The sequence below is a fragment of the Hyla sarda genome, chromosome 1 (assembly GCF_029499605.1).
Source record: "Hyla sarda isolate aHylSar1 chromosome 1, aHylSar1.hap1, whole genome shotgun sequence".
Classification (NCBI taxonomy): domain Eukaryota; kingdom Metazoa; phylum Chordata; class Amphibia; order Anura; family Hylidae; genus Hyla; species Hyla sarda.
Window position 1 is genome coordinate 46,859,279 of NC_079189.1, and position 24,894 is coordinate 46,884,172.

The 24,894-nt window shown below is 44.1% G+C and overlaps 1 protein-coding gene across 1 annotated transcript in view; it reads right to left on the reverse strand.

Moving 5' to 3' along the window:
* The window catches only part of NELFA (negative elongation factor complex member A), a 44,413-nt gene extending 23,485 nt beyond the window's left edge, over positions 1–20,928 (reverse strand). The window contains exons 1-6 of the mRNA XM_056554939.1: positions 20,218–20,928; positions 4,384–4,555; positions 4,139–4,300; positions 3,453–3,542; positions 2,682–2,812; positions 801–870 (exon numbers count right to left, since the gene is read on the reverse strand). Coding sequence (XP_056410914.1) covers positions 801–870; positions 2,682–2,812; positions 3,453–3,542; positions 4,139–4,300; positions 4,384–4,555; positions 20,218–20,427 — 835 coding nt within the window. The 5' untranslated portion in view covers positions 20,428–20,928. The remainder of the gene's footprint in view (positions 1–800; positions 871–2,681; positions 2,813–3,452; positions 3,543–4,138; positions 4,301–4,383; positions 4,556–20,217) is intronic.
* Between the last annotated feature and the right edge of the window lie 3,966 nt (positions 20,929–24,894).

Sequence of the window (24,894 nt, forward strand, 5' to 3'; positions counted from 1 at the left end):
GCCGCAGATGCCGGGATCTGTATTGATCCCGGCACCTGAGGGGTTAATGGCGGACGCCCGCGAGATCGCAGGCGTCGGCCATTGCCGGCGGGTCCCTGGCTGCGATCAGCAGCCGGGATCAGCCGCGCATGACACGGGCATCGCTCCGATGCCCGCGGTTATGCTTAGGACGTAAATGTACGTCCTGGTGCGTTAAGTACCACCGCACCAGGACGTACATTTACGTCCTGCGTCCTTAAGGGGTTAAGAGCATTCAAATGATTCGCAAACAGCACTTTACATCTAGTATGGGCGTAAAATATAATTTTGTGCACCAATATTTTGGCTTAAAGTAATCCAACCAATACATAACTGGTCTAAATTTAAACAAGACAGTAATCCAACAGCAAACGCCACTTAGTGTAAATTTAGACACCTTACAGATGCACTGGATTTATCAGTCTCAAACTATACAAAAAAAACACAAATATATATGCAGTGCACCACAATTGTGTGTTTTAGGGTACGTTCACACACTATTTGTTTTTGCGGGTTTTCCGCTGCGTATTTGAAAGGGGGCGGGCTCTTCTCGGCTGTCCGCAGCAGATTTTCCACAGAGGAATTTACGCTGCGGAAAATACGCCGCAAGCCCCATTGAAGTCAGTAGGGATTGCGGCGGACAATCAAAGAAGTATCAAAAAGTGTCTAGCAAGATGTTTCAATCATACCCCAATGTAGGGTCCAGAACATAGCAATAAAATACTATAAACAAATCTTGACCCAGGGAGACTCCAAAGCTTTAATAATATCCCTGTACTCACCGACTGTTTTTCTTCTCCTCTTGGCTTCTCTCCCTGCCCCCACCATGTCCAACTCTTTTATATCCAAAAGCTGAAAATGAAAAATATATTTAGGGTGAAGTACAGCAAAAAAAATACTAAATCCTATTTGGATTAACCCGGAAAGGGGTTGTCCGTGCAGCAGAAGAGTCTTTTCGGTTTGCTTCCCGACACTCACTTCTGCTCCATAATAGACTAGAGGGATGTCAAGGTGCAGCCATTGGAAACAGCTCCTACTGGCATCTGCCCCTCATCTCAGAAGGTATACCAATGAGTCATGTAGGGGGCAGAAGTGAGCGCTGGGGAGCAGAACAGGCAATACCTTTTCTGCTCTACTGGCAACCACTTCAAGGCATAGTGGGGGAAAAAATAAAAAATATATATATAAAAAAAAGTGTCTCTGTGTGTGTCCCTAGGGATGCAGTACAGTTCCCAGCACATTAGGGGTCCAATACAGTTCCCCGAACATTAGGGGTCCAATACAGTTGCCCCACAGACATACAGCCTTCAGCCATATAAAGTGTATAGCTGGAGGCTGTATGCCCGTGTACTGCCCCACTTCAGTATTCTGACCACCGGTCTGAGGTCATGATCTACTGCTATGGCCTATAGACCATAGCAGTAGGTCCCGGTGGTCGTTACACTTAAGATGACATGCTGCTGGTGACTTGCCATGCGCGCGTCCTCCTCCTCACTGCTCTGCTCTTCTATGGGCGCACGCACAGGACGTCTCTGCGTGCGCTACCTCCTGGCAGCTGCAGAGAGGTAACAGGGACATTTGTGTCTTGAAAAGTTTTTTCGGGAGACAGGGATGTCCCAAATGTGACAGGGGCCCCCTGCGGGCACGGGGCCTGGAGCAGGCGCTCCAGAAACGCCAATGATGATCCGGCCCCATCTAGGACCTATATAGCCCTAGCAAATAGCATTTATATGCTGCTCACTTGCTATGTCTTCTTGCCTTATGGAGGGGGCGTGTCTATCTCTCTCCCTCACTGTGATGACTCATCTGCTCTGAGTCTGGGAGCAGCCTGGCAGTCTGCAAATTTTTTTTTCTATCTGTTCCTAGTAAAGCTGGATGCTAATCAACAGAGCTCTCACTATGTGAATCATTCAGCTTTTACAGACTCCTGAATGGCTGATCAGCTTTGTCATTCAGGAGTCAGAGAAAGCTTTGGCTGTTCAAGCATGCTGGGAGTTGTAGTTTTGCAAAAGCTGGAGCTGCAGTGTTTGTAAAGGACTGTGTTAGAATAGTGTTGCCTTTAGCTATTGCAAAACTACAACTCCAACATGCCCACACATCCTTTGTCTGTAGTTTTGCAAAGAGAGCATGAGGCACACAGCTGGAGAATACACAGCTCTAAAACAGAGTTTCACAAAGATTGTATCCCCAGCTGTTGCAAAACTACAACTCCCATCACAGGAGTTGTAGCTTAGGAACAGCTGAAGGCTGTAGTGGTGCAATGATAATCTCCTATACTGGATGCCAACACACTTTATGGCAGGTATCCAGTATGCTGTAGAATACAGAGTAGTCTGTCTGCATAAAGACAGATGACCCCTAGTGGCAGCTATTTTAATTTTAGATTTTTTAGTAAAATTAAAAAAAAATTTTTAAATAAATGTATATTTAAAAAAAGTCATCTTAGTAGTACTACAAAAAAAATTTTTTTTTTTTTTTTTTTTTTTTTTTTTACACAATGACAGTGCCTCTTTAAAATGTAAAAAGGTAGAAACTGATAAGAAATTGCTTAGAAGAAGTTGAGTAAAGGAGGAAGAAGATTAATAAGGATTCATGGCCATGACAGTGAAAAGGCAACAAAATTGACTTGACACTTTCTAGTCAAAGATAACCCCCACACATACCTTCACTCCTCTCTCTCTGCGGATCGGTGTCCTGGAGGGGGCAATGGGTGTCCTGTTGGCTGTTGGACTAAACACGCTTGGAGTTGTTGGGCTTCTGAAAGGTGCCTGCTTTGGTATACCTTTAAGAGGAGCTGGTAAGGAAAAGACAACATTTATTAGAACATCTCCAGCCTAAAAGCATTATAAACATTTTGGGTAATCTTTTTAAAAAAAGGTTTTCCCTGATAAGCCAATTACAGCTTGTCCCGGTGCTGGGACCACCAAGTGATCAGCTGTAATCTGTGAGGGATCCAAGGGTTCAATTTCATGCAGCGCCACCAAAGGACAAATAAAGCATTACACAACGCCACCTGAACTAAATAGACTGCCTATGCAGAGGCAATTGTGCATGTATGTATTACTGTAAACACATTCTAAACAGCTAGGCATGATGGATGCAGCACCAAGGTCCTAAAGAGGGCTGCAAAGTCCTATAGCCTTAGGCAGAACATTCGTGGAATGTCCACCCGAAAAACATGGGAGGAAACTCTACAATTAGCGGCCGCTCTGTCTCCATAGACTACAACGCATTTCCAAGTGGATTTCACTAACAGAATTGACATCTCAATTCTTTAGGCAAAAGTTGGAGTGACAAAACATTCATTTTGTAGGCCAACAGTATGTTAGCACACTTTTTGAGCAAAATGTGTCCCCCATCCCGTGTATGAGGTAGTTGTGCTGGCTATTTTAAATAATTTTTTTATTTATAATTTTTTTTTATGTTCGACTCACTTGTAGTATCCAGTTTTTTAACCAGGCCTCTCCCTTTGGCATGGAATGGCACTCCAGCTGTCTTCTTAAGTTGCTGCGCAGTTTCTGTGGCTGTGAAGTTAAACAACAAAATCATTACGCACCATAAAGAGAAAAACACACAAAAAAAAATTTGCATTTTTTCTTCACACCCTTGTCGAGTCACAACAGAACATAGCCAAAAGAAAATGGGTAGGAAGGGCTTATTTTTAATAGATGTGTTTTTCTCTTTTCAATTAGGTTTTAGACAGGTCAATATTGCAACAATTTCTAAGTTTGGCAAAACTACAACTCCCAGCATGCCCTGTAGTCTTAAAACAGCTGGAGGTCCCCTTGTTGAGCAGCATCTCTGGGATCACCACTGATCAAAAGATTCAAGAAGCAGCAATCATATTCTGTCGCACCATTCAACTCTATGGAAGTGACGGAAATTGCAAAGTAAAACGCTTGGCTATCTCCATCAGGCCCATAGAGTGAGTTTCAGCATGCATGCCCCATTTAAATGGGGGTACACAGGACTTTTATACTCATGATCACTGGGCAATCAGACACAACATTCATGACGTATTTTCAGGACTGGTGATAACTAGAAAACAACTACTACTACTAAATACAATAATACATTTCAGGCTATTCTATTCTTTGCCAGTGCAGCGTTACATACTTACACTTCTGTAAGAGCTCTGCCCGCAGCGTGGCACTTTTTGGCTTCCGCTTTAACTGGAAATGTTTTACGGGAGGAGTCAGTGGTCCAGCCAACATGGTAAGGGCATTCTTGTTTAGATACTGGCATTCCAGGGGCAGCATGGCGGAGGCCTCACACTCACTCACTGGTTTAGGAAAGATGTCAAAGGTAAAAGACTATAGAGTGATAGCAAAAGTCAACAAACCATAACCAGAGAGAACACCCTACCCTTTTCTCGGAGCTCTCCCAATATATCCTGCACATTTGGGTTCTGTTCCTCCAGGTCAAGGTTTAGTGAGCCAGTGTCTGGAAAGGACTTCAAGATGTCCGCCACCATTAGAATCCAGGGGTCGGAGTCCAGTGTGGCCAGCTGAATTATTTCTGTCAATGCCATCTTCATCTGTAAGACAAAAAGTCAAAAGTGTCATCAGAGTTCCACATTGTAAACCGGGACGATTGGGTACCTTATCTCTACCAGTAAACCACAATGCAGCTCAGCCAACTAAACTTACTGCCATCCCTGCAGCATCTCCACTGGGTGACCATGGAGGCACCATATACAGGTGAAGCTCGAAAAATTAGAATATCGGGCAAAGTTCATTTCCTTCAGTAATGTAACTTAAAAAGGTGAAACTGATATGAGAGACTCATTACATGCAAAGCAAGACAGTTCAAGCCATGATTTGTCATAATTGTGATGATTATGGTTACAGCTCATGAAAACCTAAAATCTCCATTATATGATTTGGGGAGCCATGTCATCTGCTGGTGTTGGTCCACTGTGCTTCATTAAGTCCAGGGTCAACGCCTCCGTCTACACTGAGATTTTGGAGCACTTCAAGCTTCCTTTCCTTTTAAGATGCATTAAAGAAGTACTCCATTGCTCAGCATTTGGAACAAACTGTTCCGAATGCTGGAGCTCGTGACGCCATAGCCCCGCCCCATCATGATGCCCCACCCCCTCAATGAAAGTCTATGGGAGGGGGTGCGACAGCTGTTGCGCCCCCTCCCATAGACTTTCATTGAGGGGGTGGGGTGTGATGTCATGAGGGGGCGGGGCTATGATGTCACAAGCTCCAGGTGCCGATTCCAGTGTTCGGAACAGTTTGTTCCCTTTAATGAAATACAATGGACTTTTGCACAATTCTGAGCAGAGATGAGGCCATAATACCAAATATCTAAGTTTTACAATGACCGCTTTCTTTCCTGGTTATAAGATTGTGCGACTTCAGATAATGCTGAGGAAGAATACATGTACTCCTCTCTATACAAAGATACCTGAACACTATGGGGGAGATTAAAACCTACCTGTCCAGAGGAAACACTGCTGAATTGCCCATAGCAACCAATCAGATTGCTTCTTTCATTTTCAGAGGCCTTTTCAAAAATGAAAGAAGCGATCTGATTGGTTGCTATGGGAAACTTTTCCTCTAGAGAGGTTTTGATAAATCTCCCTCTACGGGTACTGCCAAAGATGGATTACAGGGAATGAATGGCGCAACAGAACATAGCCAAAATATTTATCCCACCCAGAGATTCCACGTGCAGCCAGCGCTAGGACCACGAGGACATTGCAGTCCCCAATAGACGGCAATGTGTTCCGCGAGTATTCCTGCCTGAAAAATTAGCAACGCCATTCTTCAGGTGGAAATTTTTAAAGCGGATTTTCCATTCACTAGCATAATGCATTTTAGCAAGCAGAATTTCTGCCTGCAATTTCCAAGTGGAATTGCAGGCAGAAATTCCATAGTGGGAACCTAACCTAATGGGATTACCTAACATGATTGGTGTGGGTCTGCTACCGGTAGTTACCCCCCCATGATGAGAATGAAGGAGAGTTGTACTCCAATACACCAAGTGAATGAAGCTGCAGTGTGAACGCTTGGCCACGGCTTCACTGACTTTTTTATGGAAATTTAGATGATTGCAGAGTACAGCACTGGGCTAAATCAAGTTCTGGATGACCAGAATAGACATCACAAAAGATCTCATGGATTAAAGGGGTACTCCAGCAAAAAAAAAAAAAATTATTTTAAATAAACTGGTGCCAGTACATTAAACAGATTTGTAAATTACTTCTTTTTAAAAATCTTAATCCTTCCAGTACTTATCAGCTGCTGTATGCTTCAGAGGAAATTATGTAGTTCTTTCCAGTGATCACAGTGCTCTCTGCTGACACCTCTGTCCATTTTAGGGACTATCAAGAGTAGACGCAAATTTCCATAGCAAACCTCCTGCTCTGGACAGTTCCTGACATGGACAGAGGAGTCAGCAGAGAGCACTATGGTCAGTGAGAAAAGACATTTTAGGAAAAGAACTTCCTGTGGAGCATAGAGCAGCTGATAAGTACTGGAAGGATTAAGATTTTTAAATAGAAGTAATTTACTAATCTGTTGAACTTTCTGGCACCAGTTGATTTACAAAAACAGTTTTTCACCGGAGTACCCCTTTAAGGTCAAAAGGGAACTTTCCTGTATTCTCAATGGTGATCAAATTGGATTTAACTTCATGACGCAAGATCGATGGCGTTCTCTTAAAGGTGTACATAGACCTTATATAGAGGCCAGCCAACAGCTATTCCTCCCCTTTCTATACATACATATGCAGACTGACGAGCATGACCAAGTTTCAGTGGGAAGGAGGAGGAAATAAGCTGCTGCCAGACTCATCGAAGTGCCACATGCCCGATCCTCTTTACCTAATGTCTTGTTGTAGGAATCCAGACTTAACAATTCAGGCTCAGTGCGGTCTGCCAGGATAGCGAATTCGCCATAGTTTAAAGAAGCACAAACAACATATTGAAAGAGCTTTATTTGTCATTCAGTTGTCATTACAAAGCATACAATAAATTACAATTGCACAAAGCATGATAGTACAATATACAGCACAGGTTCCCCAAGCCATACACCGTACCACATGCTACACTAACACTCCGCTCCATCACTCTATATCGGAAAAACAAAGTCGAAAATCAACAACATATTACAGTCTGATCGGGGAGGGGCGTGGGAACAATAGGGGTGGGGTGCGGATCACAGGGTCAAAATACTGGGTCAACGTATGGGAGGTAGGGGAAGCAGAGGGGCTTAACGCCCCTCTGCTTCCCCTACCTCCCCATACGTTGACCCAGTATTTTGACCCTGTGATCCGCACCCCACCCCTATTGTTCCCACGCCCCTCCCCGATCACAGACTGTAATATGTTGTTGATTTTCGAGTAGTCCGGTGCACACTTTTCTCATTTTATCCCGTCCGGGCTGCAAAAAAAAAAAAAAAAAAAAAAAAAACTTACTCTTACCAGTACACTCCGGTACAGGTGTTCGGTCCCCGGGCTATATTCTTCTTACTTCCTGTTAGCCCGGCACGTCACACGGAGCTTCAGCCTATCACTGGCCGAGGCAGGACATCGCTGCGGCCGGTGATAGGCTGAAGCTCCGTGTGACGAGCCAGGCTAACAGGAAGTAAGAAGAATACAGCCCGGGGACCGAATACCTGTACTGGAGTGTACCGGAGCTCCAGGGGCTAGTTGGCAGGTAAGAGAAAGTTTGTTTTCTTTTATTTTGCAGCCCAGACGGGATAAAATTAGAAAAGTGCACGCCGGACTACTCCTTTAACCCTCGTCTTCATCGACATCCGGACAGCACAAACATATTGTGATCCAACAACATGGTTCTTCCACCAGCTTCAGGAAGAATCCCCCCTTGCTAGGGTGGGTTATGTTTATTTATACCTAACAAAAGGGAGGGTTTACAAAGCCACTCCCACATACAGTACAAAGCCACGCCCATAGTCAGCATTAGGTTACAAGGTAATGATTCAGCCTAAAGAAGATTTGACACCTCCATGTGCCATCAATAACCACCACATCTGCAGCTATGGTGACACATGAATCTACGCCATGCCGCACAATATGAAGGCAATGTGACAACATAATATTTCCACGACAGTTTGCAGTGGTGGGGGTGGGAAATCAGGAGACCCTCACAAACATTAGATAAGTTAAATCTGCAGGTTCAGCTATGGCCAAGTTGAATAGGGTCCATCTGGTATCCATTATTTTAGAGGAGTTGTGTGGAGAAAACAAAAAACAAAAAAAAAACCTGCACCACCTGGAGTTCTTATGTCTCCAGTCAAGTCCCGTATTTTTTAAAGAATGAGCAAATGGAGGTAAATGGTAATTTGACTTCCTCTTTAGGCTAAGTGCAAAAGGGATACGCCTTCATTCAGAACAAACCTTTCCGAATACGGGAGCCGGGAGCTCGTGATGTAACAGCCCTGCCCCCTCATTACATCATGCCCACTCCTTCAATGCAAGTCTATGGGAGGGGGCGTGACAGTCACGTGACATGAGGGACGGGGCTATGACGTCACAAGCTCCCGATGCCGGCTCTAGCATTCGGAACAGTTTGTTCCAAATGCTGAGAAGTGGAGTACCCCTTTAAGGACTTAGGTACACCCTTGCGTCCTGGTACTTCAGGACCAGGGGCATACCTGTACGCCCTGGTCCAGTTAACAGGGTTTAAAGTGTGCTTACAAGTAGAGAACACTTCATACCCGTTGGTTCCAGATAGCTATCAGCATCCAGGACCCACGGTTATTGCCAGGCATCGCCGATTAAAAAAAAATAAATAAAAAAAGGCCCATCAAAACAAAAATAGTACCGATAAAAACTACAGATAAAGTGCATTATGTAGAAACTGAAGCCCCCAAACTTTACAAAATGGCGTTTCTTTTTTCTTTCAATTTCACCCCACTAATCTTTTTTGGGGTTTCGCTGCACAAAGTACAATTTGTGACACAAAAAACAAGCCCTTATATGGATCTGTAGGTGCAAAATTGAATGTGTTATGATTTTTAGAAGGGAAGGAGGAAAAACTAAAGTGTAAAAACGAAAGTTGGCCAGGTGCTTAAAGGGGTACTCCAGTGAAAAACTATTTTTTACATATCAACTGGTGACAGAAAGTTAAACAGATTTGTTAATTACTTCTATTTAAAAATCTTAATCTTTCCATTACTTATCAGCTGTATACTACAGAGGAAGTTGTGCAGTTCTTTTCTGTCTGGACAGTTCCTGACATGGACAGAGGTGTCAGCAGAGAGCACTGTGGTCAGACTGGAAAGAACTACACAACTTCCTCTGTAGGATACAGCAGTTGATAAGTACTAGAGATCGACCTATGTCGATTCTTGTTAGGGCCGATACTGATAATCTGTGGAGGTTAAGGCCGATAACATACAGATATTCCGGTATAAATTATCAGCTCCCCCCCCTGGGCGACACCGCTGCAGATCATTGATTTAAAGCAGGGATCCTCAACGCGAAATCACCGTCAGTGCGCACAGTGACCGCTCAGGACGCCGCCAGAGGCAGAAGTAGCGCGGACCCCGGGATCAGGTAATTATAAAACCAGGATTGGGGGAGGCAATGGGGCTTTAGCAGTGCCAGAGACCGCCACCCGCTTCTCTCCTCCTGCGTGTCTCCCTCCGTCCTCCCCTCCCCCCCCCCCCCCTACATAATCATCATCTGCCAACCAAAGTGGGTAAGGTACGGGAACTAGTGGAACTGACAATGGAAATTCCACAATCATTCATAACAACAACAAATCATATGAGGAATCCCCATGTGGGTCACAAATGGTATTTGGTTTCTCCTCATTTCATCATGTGCTGGTGCAATGGTAAATCATCCTAAGTCTCTAAAGACTAGTCCTGGGCGGTATGACCAAAAATGTATATCACGGTACTTTCCTAAATTATGGCGGTTTCACTGTATTTTCTTCTGGGGGGGGGGGGGGGGTTGGGAGAATCAGTATAGTGTCAGGTGGTCAGAGGTCCTCACTAGAGATGAGCGAACTTACAGTAAATTCGATTTGTCACGAACTTCTCGGCTCAGCAGTTGATGACTTTTCCTGCATAAATTAGTTCAGCTTTCAGGTGCTCCCGTGGGCTGAAAAAGGTGGATACTAGGGGTGTGAATCGCCAAGAATTTGGCGATTCGATTCGCGATACCAGTGTGGCGATTCGATATATCCCGATACCGTCTAGGTGACGATACATCGCGATATATCCCGATTCTGTTTAAAAAACAATGTCTTTTACGCTTTTATTAAAACTTTATTTTATTTATTTTTTTGTACACTTTATTAGTCTTTTAGGAATCATTAGATTCCTCAGACAGATGAATAGAGTTCTATTGAACTCCATTTATCTGCGATCCATTGATAGAGCCTGGTCCAGCCAGGCTCTATCAATGACAGAGCCACGGAGAGCCTACACATCTCCCTTTAGACGCCGCTGTCAGCTTTGACAGCGGCGATCTAAAGGGTTAATAGCCAGCTGCGGCGATCGCCGCATGCTGGCTATTAGCGGCGGCCCCCGGCTACTGAGAACAGCCGGGGGGCTGCAGAGTATGGAGCGGGCACGAGTCCGGAGCCCGCTCCATACAGACTGCAGAGCACCGCATGCTGGCTATTAGCGGCGGTGATGCATCAGCGGCCCCCGGATACTGAAATCAGCCGGGGGGCCGCAGAGTATGGAGCGGGCACGAGTCGGAGCCCGCTCCATACATCCAGAGCGCCGCCGCCGTGTCAGATCTGGCTGACAAAATGTGGAACTTGTATCTCCTGATGCCCGGGACATGCTTTCTGTGCATCAGGAGATACAAATTCCACATCACTAAAGCGATTTTTCACTTGCCGATACTGAATCGATTCAAAATATTTTTGAATCGATTCAGTATCAGCAAGTGAAAAATCGCGATAATCGCGGGAATCGATTTTTTCTTACATCCCTAGTGGATACAGTCCTAGGAGACTCTTTCCTAGGACTGTATCCACCTTTTCCAGCCCACAGGAGCACCTGAAAGCTGAACTAATTTATACAGGATAAATCATCAACTGCCGAGCCGAGAAGTTCGTGACGAATCGAATTTACTGTACGTTCGCTCATCTCTAGTGAGGACCTCTGCTCGCTCATCTCTAGTCCTCACCATGGTACCTGGGGGGGTCTTTGTCAGGCCGCCTGGTAACTCTCCTCCATATCTCTGCAGTTCTGCTCGAGTTTCCCGCACCCGCCTGGAAGTCCGCCGTTAGTTTTAATCCCCTCCCAGGCTCACATTCAGTTCAGTGCGGCTCGGACTACACTTCCCAGAGACGCTGTGTGGCCAGGCGTTTTTATACGCATCACGCATTGGAGTTTGTTGCTATGGAAACGGTATTGCGGTATTCATATCGTGAAGAAAAGAAAAAAAACACACCGGTATTCGGTATGAACCGTTCTACCGCCCAGCACTACTAAAGAGCAGCACAACAGTGAAGACATCAGGCTGGTCAAGAAAGATTTTACTTTGTTCGCCTATTTCTGCAATATTCCTGACCCAGACAGAGAACAGGAGGCTTGTTGACAATCAACCAGGGTTCCCCAAACAGGGCGCCTCCAGCTGCTGCAAGCCTTTGCCATTTAATCCACACTGTCACAATGAGAAGATGCTGGGACATAGGGAATCTATCATTATGTTTGGAGGGGATTTTTCATCTATTTTTGTTGCAACGCTTGGACGCAGTCTTTCTTAGGCAAAAGTGTGCGACACCATGTAGAAGACATCTAAAGCTGTTGTCTTTATGGTTGTGTTTGGACAGGAATTTTGCAGTGGTTCTGCGTTTATTATGTGCGACTTTTCAAAAAGCCGCAATTTGTTGATGCAACCGGCCTCTAAGGGACACGATATTTGCCTCTATAATCGTAATTGTGCATTTTTCCCAAATCGTAATTCCGATAAAGTCAAGAAATTGAGAGAAACCACAATTTCATGTTCTTTCCCCTCCCCCACAATTTTGTTTCTAACCCCCAATTTTACATTGCCCCACCTTCTCACCCCCCCCCCCCCCCAAACAACCCCTATTAATGTTGAACCGAGGCGAGAAAGAAATATAAAAACCTGATGCTTACATAGCCCCGATTCCCTGTAGGTCCGCCGCAGATCCCATTCTCCATGCAGCCTAGGGTCTTATGGGACTTCTAGGACCTTCCTGCTCAGCGATTCACTGGCTTGACACATGACACTGCTACGGCCACTGAGCGGGAAAGGTCCTGGAACCAGCTGCCTGTAAGGAGCATAGAGAATATACAGGGACCGCACGGAGGAGAACAGGGTCCGCGGCAGACCTACGGGGGATCGGGGCTAGGTGAGCATCAGGTTTATTATGTTTGACCTGCGTCGCTATTATTACCTAGGACAGTGTTTCCCAATTAGGGTGCCTCCAGCTGTTGAAAAACTACAACTCCCAGCATGTCTGGACAGCCAAAGGCTGTCCAGGCATGCTTGGAATTGTAGTTTTGTAACAGCTAGAGGCACCTTGGTTGGGAAACTTTACTTAGCATTAGAATTTTGACCTTGTGTAATAAAGGTTTCGGGCCACAGGTAATCGCAAATTTTCCCAGGGGGGCCATATTGACATCGCAATGCGCAAAAATTATGATGCGAATGCCATATATCGAGCAGCCCTACCTCTAGACATCAAACTCACGCCACCTGCAACCACACTTCGAAAACTGCCTGTGCTGACTGCAGAAATTTATAATAGCTAAAGTTAGATGAGAAGTCTCATGCTCAGCGTTTCTAAAAACACCAACCCAAACAAAAAACCAACCCAAAAAAAAAAAAAAACACCAACCCAAACCAAAAAAAAAAAACACCAACCCAAACAACAAACCTAACCAAAAAACAAAAAAAAAAAAAAACACCAAACAAAAAAAACACAAAAAATAAAAAAACCTTACCCCCTTATCCATAAAATAGGGGATAAGTTTAAGATCAAGGGGCTCCGACTGCTGAGGCACCTGCAAGTGTCTGTATCGAGCCCCAGCTCCCCCCCCAAAGCGGTGCATCACAACCCCCGGAAAAAAAAAATATGTTGTTCGGCAATCTATGACTCTCCCATAGAGATATATGGATGGGGCAGAGAAGCTCCTGCGTCTCCTTCATATGTGTGTAAATAAAGCGATAACTGTCGTGCGCAACAGACAAATTTCCAATCAGAAACAAGCTAAAGAAAGCCAGATGACAACCTGTTTTAGTGAGTCCCCACCCCCCACCCATCATATTTTTTTTCCATGTGAAACTAAACACGTCATGCTTGATATATTGTAAACCAAAACTTCAAAACTGCCGTTTCCCCATTCTCTCACCTTACAGTAATTTTTTTTGCATTTTATTGGAACCAGGAAGCTCTGTATGAGCAGGGTCAGCTCTGATCATTTTTTTTAAACTGTTTTTTGAAGGGTCACATGATCATGGATGGGAAGTGATAAATAACCAACTAACTCTCTGTGTCGCCTACCATCAGCGCTGTTTAACATGCAGCTAAAATAAACCATTCTAGGGTTCACATCACGTTTTTGAAAAAAATAAATAAATAAATAAATAAATAAATAAAATGATGTCCGGTTGAATCAGTTTTTTTTAAGAAAAAAAAAAACGTATGTTTTTAACTTTTCATTCCATTATGAATAAAGTTTCACTTGTTTGACTGAAATTGCAAACTGTGCAAAGTCAAAAACCGGATGGGACCGTACGCACATACGGTTTCCATTACAAAAAAAAAAAAAAAAGTATATGTTTCAAAAAAAAAAACGTGGTAGGTTACGGTTTTGGGTACAGGAAAAAAAAAACCTGACAAAACCGTACAGGATGCAAAACGGACACCAGCTGATGCATCTTTTGGCATATGGTTTCCAATGGAGAGTCAATGCATACGGTTTTCAATACGGTTCCGTACGGTTTACAAATTGAGAACGTATACGGGAAGTGTATGACAAAAACGTGGTGTGAACCCGGCCTTATAACAGTGTAGGCATATAGAAGAGAGGGGACGGCACTACTGCTCACAAAAAGGACGTAGGAAACTCAGGGTGATGGCGGCTACAAGCTCGTTTCGCGGTCTGCCCGCTTCCTCTGGCTTGTAGCCGCCATCACTCAGTTTCTTTTTTTCCCTATTTGACCAGTAGCTGTTTTTTATGAAGATGAAAAAGAAAAGTTACATTTAAATAGGAAAGTGCCGCATTACAGTTTTTACAATTCTTATGTAGTAACTGCGACACTGAAACCAATAGGATTATCGCTGTGGTACACGTAGACTTTCAGTTTCCACCATTCGGGTCGGTAGACTTACAGACATGATCATAGAGAAAGGTTCCTAACAGATAGAAACTCTGCGCCACCTGTTCTAGCATGGCACCGCTTCCTGCGGTTACATCAAGCGTGAAAACATAAGAAAACACGACAGGACGATTGTTTTTTACTTCTGCTTAGTGAGGGGTTTAAAGCAGGGTTCCAATTTACTCCTCAAACCCTACAGTGACCAGTGTAAGACCCGATACCTGCAGCATGCGGGAGGGCTAAAGAGTGACAAGGTGTACATAACCCATAAGCCAAGATTAAAGGGGTACTCTGCCCCTAGACATCTTATTATAGGGGATAAGAGGTCTTATTGCGGGGGTCCCGCTGCTGGGGACCCCCGCGTTCTTCTTGCTGCACCCGGTGTTTGTTTAGAGCATCAGGTGCAGCGCCTGAGGCTCGTGACGTCGCGGTCACACCCGCTCCCATAGACTTGCATTGAGGGGGCGTGGCCGTAACATCAAGAGCGGGGCATGAACGTGACGCCATGAGGCTCTGCCCCACATCGCCAGTCATCCGGCACTGAGCGAAGTTCGCTCAGTGCACCAGATGTCTGGGGTGCTGCAGCCTAGATTGTGGGGGTCCCCTGTGATCAGACATCTTATCCCATATCCTTTAGATAGGGGATAAGATGTCTAGGGGCGGAGTACCCCTTTCATGCCAACCCCAATTCCTACTGCTCTACCTTTATCACAAGTCATTATATAGTTTTAGCATTCTATTCCTGAACCAGGAGGCTCTAGATGAATAAAGATACTATAAAGAAAGCCATAATCCACCCGTACCACAAGCTTCCCATACATCACATTTATTTCTATGATGCAACCATCTGTCATTTACCATTATTAGAGACAGTCTTCAACCTCTGTAAACCTTAGGACCCCAGAAGGCCACTCATGCACATGACATGTCCAAGCGGATCCTCCAGCACTGTTTTAATGTAGACAAAACATTACATTGGTGCTAGGAGAGATGTTCTGTTGCTACACGTGCAATATCACGATGGCCTAATTAACACACAAGAATAGTAGTTGTGCAGTGAGGTGGATAGAACATCAGCTATGAGCATATTTGGGGCGATTATCACTTGAGTATATGTTTTGGTTTTTGTTAGGTTTTGTATTTCTGCCATTGGTTGGTCTCCCAACGTTTATCCTATGGTTGTTTCATTCGGTCCTATTGCAGCACATGTATAACGCCAAGCCTCTACCAATGCAATTGCCTTTACAAACATTTGCGAGACTGGATTGTTCTACAGAGTTCTCCAATACCGGTGTGGTCCTGTAAGACTGGGTTCACACCACGTCTTTGCAATACAATTCACGTAAACGTTTTCAATTTGAAAACCGTATGGAACCGTATGCACTGACTCTCCATTGAAAACCGTATGCCAAAATATGCATCAGGTTGTGTCCGTTTGCATCCTGTATGGTTGTCTTTTTTTCCGTACCCAGCCTACCACGGTTTTTGGTTTGGGACATCAACCAGACATATTTTTTAAACCGTATACGGGTTAAAATTTGTACACAAGTTTTGATAAAGTTTAGTCCAGTCTTGAGGAAAAAAATTTTCATCTAAAACCTGATACGGGAACTGTATTGCAAAAACGTGGTGTGAACCCATCCTAATAGGAGCCACCGCTGCAACAAGTCAGCTCTGCCACCAAGTCATTAAGTGGAGACCATGTAGTAAGAGAGCAACGTCGCCAAGTGCTGAGGTGCTTTGGGGGGACATCAAGTTTGTTACACTGCTTTTTGGTGTAAAATAGGTCACAGATTTGTCACACTTGCGCAAAAAGACTTTTTGCTTAAGTGATTTTGACTAAAATGACTTTTTGCCCAGAAAAGTTGCAGAGAAAGTCATACAAAGTGGTGTTTTTTTGTGCTAGTTGCCGCTCCCCTTGCTCCCTGAGCTAGGCCGAGAGCAGCCGCGATGTGCGAGTATACTGCGCATGCGTGCAGCGACTTGTACATCGCAGCGTGTCTGCTTGTAGCTGCGTATTGTCGCTCCGAGCAGTTACATCTAAAAGGCACAGAGTCATGAAAGTTGGAGCTCATTATTTTCACAATACTGGCCTTTTTTTGGCCTAATGGTACCCTGATGCAACCTGGGCAGAATGGAAGTGAAAATAAAATAATATCTATAACTAAATAACCCTTTTAATGCTTCAGCAACCTAAAACATTAAAAGGAAAACTGTCAGATATTTTCTCCCGCACTATCCACAGTACTGGTGGATAGTGTGGGAGACGCCGATTAAAACGAGCCCTACCTTACCCGCATCGGCCTGGCCGTTCGCCCGCAATTGTGGTTTTATTCTATGTGTATATCCTGCTGTAACTGGCACGGGCGGGGCTTCTACAGAGACGTCAGCGCCGCTTATGAATATTCATACCCCTCCCTCCAGTTAGGAGCGGTGAAGAGAGCGAGAGCTGGAGGGGAGGGGGGGGGGATGAATATTCATAAGCGGCGCTGACGTCTCTGTAGAAGCCCCGCCCGTGCCAGTTACAGCAGGATATAAACATAGAATAAAAACCACAATTACTGGCGGGCAGATCTGGGTAAGGTAGGGCTCATTTTAATCAGCATCTCCCGCACTATCCACCAGTACTGTGGATAGTGCGGGAGAAAATATCTGACAGTTTTCCTTTAAGGACAACTGTATGCTCCAAACGTTCTTCTCCAGTAAGACTGTGCCTCAGTGAATACAGCAAAGGCCATAAAGACATGGATTTGTGGGGGAGGGGTACAGAAGAACTTGACTGGCTACACAGAGCTCTAACCTCAACCCCATCTGACATGAAATTAACTAGAATGAAGACTAACAAATCCTGGGAGAAATAACAAAAACTCTTTCCAGACATACTCCACTCTACTTTGTAGAAAGTCTTCCCCAGAAGAAGTGGTTATAACTGCAAAGAGGAGGATCAACTCCATAATAATGCCTATGGATGTAGAATGGGATGTCCTAAAAGCTGCTGTAGGTACCCAATACTTTTGTCCATGTAGCGCATGTACAGACAGGTGTAAGTACACAGTGGGTACCAGGTTTGCAAGCAGAGTTCTACCGCATGACAATCCACCCAGGAGCTGCCAAAGACAACAACATTAAGCAAGTTTCCAACACAAATACTAGTGGCCCAAGGGCAAATAAGAACGGCTTCTCCCACAAACATTTTACCAGCCTTAAAGGTGTACTCTGTCCCTAGACATCTTATCCCCTATCCAAGGGATGTCTGATCGCGGGGTCCCGCTGCTGGGAACCCCCGCAGCACCCATCATCCGGTGCATGGAGCGAGCTGCCATGGCCCCTCCCATAGACTTGCATTGAGGGGGCGGGCCATCACGATTCTCCGGTCCCTGCATTGCCAGCCATCAGGCATGGAGCGAAGCTCACTCCATGTACCAGATGACAGGGGTTCCCAGCTGTGGGACCCCCATGATCAGACATCTATATATCTACATCAATAAGATGTCTAGGGCGGAGTACCCTTTAAGTATAGGACTTAGTAGGCACATAGCAACTCTACTTTTCTAGGGTTCTGAATGACCAACATGCACAGTAATGCAAGGGATGTAGTCTCATGGACACTAAAGTCCTGACAGCCTACAGACATATGAATAAGGAAAACTGTCCCTAGATTCACCACAGACCACCAGCTATCATTGTCAGTATGTTTATTAAAGATTTGACATGTTGGGATTGCACCGGGTCTTCTGAGACGCACTGTTAGAGAATCACAGCCGGGTGAAGCGTGCGCCAGCACATACTTCACACCCCAACTGTCAAGGCTATGACGTGAAAAGGCTGGATTTGACGGGCGCCCGGGTAGTGGGCCGCACTGCCATGCCCAGTGCAATCGCATGAGACCCGCTACTAAGGAAACATTTGATGTCACCGCTACAGGACTTTAACGCATGCAGTGGAGCTGCTCTTTCTTCAAAACCAGTCAGTAATGGCTGCCATTAGCAGCCAGGAATCCCCACTCATGCCGGACATCGGCGATCACACTGACAGCAGGCATTAACCCTTTAGATCCCAAAACCAAAGTTGACTACAGCATCTTAATTGTAAAATACATATAAAACGGTTAGCTCAAGGGTCTGATCGGGGACCACGGCAGTGCAATCGTAGGGTGCCGATTAGCCAAGATGGTGGCCGGAGGTCTCAAGCTTACCTTCATGTCACTAAGTAATCCTCTTGTACAGGCTGCCTTAGCCAGGCTGTACAAGAAGAGCACCAATAACAATGATGAAAGCTACACTACAGGATTGAAGAGTGATTGCAATCAAAAGATTGCAGGTAATAGTCCCCCGTAACTAAAAAAAAAAAAATAAAAAAAAAATCTAAATAATTATTAAAAAAAAGTGGTGAATAAGCCCCTCCCCTAAAAAATAAAAGCTTAAATCATCCCCTTTAACCATTTTAAAAAACAAACAAAAAATTTAAATAAAACACTTGTCATCACCGTGAGTGGAAATGTCTAAACTACTACGTAAAATATAAATGTTAAAACCACAAGGAGAGTCTCCCAGATGTTGCCAAATTGTGTGCTTTTATTTTCAACTTAGCACCACAAATAATTATTTGCTGTAAATTTTGTGCTAAAAAAAACAAAAAAAACAAAAAAAAAACAAAAAAAAAAACGTGGTGTGCTTATGGGGTTAAAGGTTTAAAGAGCTCCTATGCCAGTAATCTCAGAACTATGAACCAACAAATGTTGCAAAACTACAATATTGTTTCACTTTTTAAATCCTTAACCGGATACAAACGTTTCACCATAAACCTTTGTAGCCATGTTGTCCGATTATCAGATTTGTTATTCTCTCAAAGCCAAAAACAGACAGAAATTCCACCGATTCCGCACAAGTTTATCAAACTGAACAGTACACTGTCGCCCACGGCAACCATCACAGCCCATGTTCATAAAAACTATGGATCGACCGATTATCGGTTTGGCTGATAATCACGATTTTGGGCATTATCTGTATCGGCAATTAGCCGGTAACTTATACTTATATTCCGGTATAAGTTAAAAAAAAAAAAAAATAATAATAATAATATCGGTCGATCCCTAATAAAAACGTAGATTGTTGCCAATAGCAACCAGAGGTCAGGTTTTTCAATACAAACAGTAAACTATCTGTTGCCAATATCAACCATAATTCACGTTGATCAAATCCGTGAACTCTGTTGCCCACAGCAACCCATAAAAAAATCCCAGTGAACTGTCTGTTGCCAATAGCAACCAGAGATCATGTTTGTTAAAAAAAAAAGTAGTAAACTGTTGCCAGTAACAACCAGTGAGTGTTTATCAAAACGCACAGTAGACAGCATGTTGCCCATAGCAACCAGAGATTATGCTTAACAGTCAACTGCTGCCAATGGCAACCAGAGTGCATGTTTATTAAAGTAAAGTTCCCGTTGCCCCTAGCAACCAGTGGCCCGTTTTTAAAACTATCAATGCAATTGGTTGCTACAGGCAACAAAAACCATTTACAATTCTAATAACGTTTCTACAGTTTCTTTCCTTCATATACACGAATGTTTCCCAACCAGGGTGCCTCCAGCTGTTGCAAAGCTACAACTCCCAGCATGCCCGGACAGCCTTCGGCTGTCCGGGCATGTTGGGAGTTGTAGTTTTGCAACAGCTGGAGGCACCCTGACTGGGAAACACTGGTGTATGCTGTAGTGCTTATGTTTCATTCACAATACTAAGTAGTTTTTTAGGGCTTTTAGTTCAATAAATCGCATGTAAAGTCGCAGCCAAAATCGCGCCTATGTGCGACTGAGACTTCCTGGCTGGCACTTGTAGTTCCCCGGGGCAGCCTGTAGCCGTCGTGCTCATGCCTAGAGGAGGGAGGGAGATGGGGGCGGAGGAGCACTCACCTCATCCACGGTGCGGCGTGGGAGGTGCAGGATCCCCAGCAGCAGCTTCAGCTTGACAGCGGACGACAGGTTGTGGAAACACAGGCGGACATTGTCAATGACGGTGGCCGTGAGCAGCGAGGCAATACTGGGGGGAGCCCACAGCTCGTCCGCCGAGCCCAGCTTATTGTGAAGCCACAGGCCGGTGTCACTCTCCCTCATCGACGCCATCTTGAGAAAAAAAAAACATCCCGAGCAGGCATTTTATGAAGACACCTCAAAAAAGGCCCCCTCTGGCGCTAACAAAAAACGGGATCGCAGCGAAACCGCGGAGGGCCAGATCTCGCGAGAACTAGCGGTGCTCGCTACAGACAACTCCCGGGAAGCCCGAACTGAAGCGAAGAAGCCTCATAGTAACCGGAGAACGTGAAAGACGTGATTAATAACGAAGTACACGGAACTGATGTAGCACCGTGGTGACGTGCCCTCATTAAAGATGGCCGACATAAGCATCAAGCACCTCCCTAAAAAGGAAAGGGATGTTAGCGAGACGCCGCTGCAGCTTTCGGACGGATCCTATCTGGGACCAAAATGCTTAATTTCGCAAAGCAAATATGTTTCTGCTTCGTTTTACATTTCACTTGAAGACGTCAACCGTAACACTGCTTGCTGTTTAACCCATTGGTTTCCTGTGGACCTCCAGCTAATGCGAAACTACAAAGGCTGTCCGGGCATGCTGGGAGTAGTAGTTGTACAATATCTGGAGGTCCACAGTTTCGAGATCACTGGTTTAACCCCTTATCCAACAGTACCAAAGCGCCCCCCCCCACACACACAGAATTTAGATTTTTGGTTCAACCCTTTAAAGAGGCACTGTCATTATGAAAAACTTTTTAGATTTTATAGTACTACTAAGATGACTTTTTTCATTATACATTTATTTAAAAAAAAAAAAAATTTTTACAAAAAAAATCTAAAATGAAAATAGCCGCCACTAGGGGTCATCTGTCTTGTCTTCATGCAGATAGATTACTCTGTATTTTGCAGCATACTGGATACCGGCCGTAAAGTGGGTTGGTATCCAGTATAGGAGATCACCATTGCACCACTACAGCCTTCTAATGTTACTTTTTTTTTTTTTTCCTGTCCCTGCCTATTGCCCATCTATCCTTAACCCCCTCCCTGCCTTTTTTTTTTTTTTTTACTATCTTAGAAATACCTTTTTGTCTACCTGGTAGTGTGCTCACTTACCAGGCAGACTTCCCCAGCAGGTGCGACGTCACTGCCTGCAGGGGGCCGACTTCCGCCCTTAGCTTATCTATACAGGGTGCCTCCAGCTGTTTCACCACTACAACTCCCAGCTTGTCCTAACATCTATTGGCTATCAGGGCATGCTGGGAGTTGTAGTGGTGAAACAACTGGAGGTACCCTGTGTTGAAAACGATATCTTTTCTTACGACCGCGCAACACGCTACCCCAAACCCAGCTCCCCCGAACCCAGCTGTGCAAACCGCTACCCACCCTAAAAAAAAGACATTCCCAAGTGCAGGAGTGGAGTGCAGGACTTAGCAGCAGCGGTGCATGTATGCAGGGAGGCTGGGCTGGCGTGCAAGGCAATGCGCGCATCCTTTGTGTTCTCAGCGCTCGCTCCCGCCTGTCTGATTGACAGGCAAGGAGCGAGAGCAGGCTGACTGAAGTAGGACCGATTGCCCGGCCAGCATCGGTCCTAATTCAGTCGTGATGTCACGGCAGGCTGCAGCCGGCCACTAGTAGGGAGACCCCTAGTGGCCGGTTATCAAATGTTATTAAAAAAATTAAATAAAAAAATTAAACTATATTAGAGATATGTTGTAGTACATAAATACTACAACATTTCAAAAAAGGTTGGTGACAGTGCCCATTTAACTACAACTCCAGCTACATCTACAGCTAAAGGCAACACTGCTCTAACACAGTGATTTATAAACACTGCTGCTCCAGCTGTTTCAATGCAAAACTACAACTCCCAGCATGCTTGAACAGTGCAAGAACATTATCAGTGGGACAAAATAAACATGTATGATCCTAAATAATAAATTGGCCGTACCAGCCTCACAGTCTGCTTAGCTAACATGTTTTGTCCAATGCAACTCATACAATTGCTATATGTAGAAGAGAGAAACATTTGAGGAAATAACAAATATTACTAACTAAAGAACAAGGCATAAAGCCGTAAGGCTAGGTTTCTACAGGTTTTTTTCTGCCGTTTTTTCATTTGTGTGAAAATTGCACCTTGGCAGTTTTTTTTTGGTACCCAAAATTTTTTAGGTGCCAAAAAATTAAAAAAGGATGCAGTAGTGGTGGAAAAAATATGTATTTAAAGAAATTAATATTTTTTATAACAAAATTTTAATAAAGTTTTAATAAAGTGTGTGTGTGTTTCACTTTTTTTCTCTGTTTTTTAGGTAGTACTACTACTCCCAGCATGGAATAGACTGTTCCATGATGGGAGTAGTAGTGCCTGTACTAATAGACATATCGCCTCTGGTGTCAGTCGTAACACCTGATTCGATCGTCCATAATATAGCAGAGATGTGGAGCGGCTCTATACAGCGCTCACATCTCTGCACTATACTCCGGCCACTGATGTGAATAGAACATCACTCATTCATATTTTCCGCCCAGAGTGGTGATTGGCCGGATGGTTGCAGCCAATCACCGCTCTCTGAGGGAAATAAGAATGAGTGACTGGCCGGCCAGAGTACAGTGGGGATCAAAAGTTTGGGCACCCCAGGTAAAAAAAAATTATTCATGTGCATAAAGAAGCCAAGGAAAGATGGAAAAATCTCCAAAAGGCATCAAATTACAGATTAGACCTTCTTATAATATGTCAACAAAAGTTAGATTTTATTTCCATCATTTACACTTTCAAAATAACAGAAAACAAAAAAAATGGTGTCTGCAAAAGTTTTGGCACCCTGCAGAATTTATAGCATGCACTGCCCCCTGTGCAAAGCTGAGACCTGCCAGTGTCATGGATTTTTCTCAATCATCATCCGGGAAGACCAGGTGATGTCAATCTCAAAGGTTTTAAATGCCCAGACTCATCTGACCTTGCCCCAACAATCAGCACCATGGGTTCTTCTAAGCAGTTGTCTAGAAATCTGAAACTGAAAATAGTTGACACTCACAAAGCTGGAAAAGGCTATAAGAAGATAGCAAAACGTTTTCAGATGTCAATATCCTCTGTTCGGAATGTAATTAAGAAATAGCAGTCATCAGGAACAGTGGAAGTTAAAGCAAGATCTGGAAAACCAAGAAAAATATCAGACAGAACAGCTCGCAGGATTGTGAGAAAAACAATTCAAAACCCACGTTTGACTGCACAATCCCTCCAGAAAGATCTGGCAGACACTGGAGTTGTGGTACACTATTCCACTATAAAGAGATACTTGTACATGTATGGTCTTCATGGAAGAGTCATCAGAAGAAAACCTCTTCTACACCTCGCCACAAAAATCAGCATTTGAACTTTGCAAATGAACATAAACACAAGCCTGATGCATTTTGGAAACAAGTTCTGTGGACCAATGAGGTTAAAATTAAACTTTTTGGCAGGAATGAGCAAAGGTACGTTTGGGGAAGAAGGGGAACAGAATTTAATGAAAAGAACCTCTGTCCAACTGTTAAGCATGGGGGTGGATCAATCATGCTTTGGGGTTGTATTGCAGCCAGTGGCACAGGGAACATCTCACAAGCAGAAGGAAAATTGGATTCAATAAAATTTCAGCAAATTTTGGATGCTAACTTGATGCCATCTGTGAAAAAGCTGAAGTTAAAGAGAGGATGGCTTCTACAAATGGATAATGATCCTAAACATACCTCAAAATCCATGGGGGAATTACATCAAGAGGCATTAACTGAAGGTTTTGCCATAGCCTTCACAATCTCCTGACCTCAACATAGTTGAAAATCTATGGATAGACCTTAAAAGAGCAGTGCGTGACAGACAGCCCAGAAATCTCAAAGAACTGGAAGACTTTTCTAAGGAAGAATGGGAAAAGATACCTCAAACAAGAATTGAAAGACTCTTGGCTGGCTACAAAAAGCACTTACAAGCTGTGATACTTGCCAAAGGGGGCAGTCCAAGATATTAACTCTACAGGGTGCCCAAACATTTGCAGACGCCATTTTTTTGTTTTCTGTTATTTTGAAAGTGTAAATGATTGAAATAAAATCTAACTTTTGTTGACATATTATAAGAATGTCTAATCTGTAATTTGATACCTTTTGGAGATTTTTCCATCTTTCCTTGGCTTCTTTATGCACATTAATACAAATTTTTACCCCTGGTGCCCAAACTTTTGATCCCCACTGTAACTTCCACTGTTCCTGATGACTGCCATTTCTTAATTACATTCTGAACAGAGGATATTGACATCTGAAAACGTTTTGCTATCTTCTTATAGCCTTCTCCAGCTTTGTGAGCATCAACTATTTTCAGTTTCAGATTTCTAGACAACTGCTTAGAAGAACCCATGGTGCTGATTGTTGGGGCAAGGTCAGAGGAGTCTGGGCATTAAAAACCTTTGAGATTGACATCACCTGGTCTTCCCGGATGGTGATTGAGAACAATCCATGACACTGGCAGGTCTCAGCTTTGCACAGGGGGCAGTGCATGCTATAAATTCTGTAGGGTGCCCAAACTTTTGCAGACAC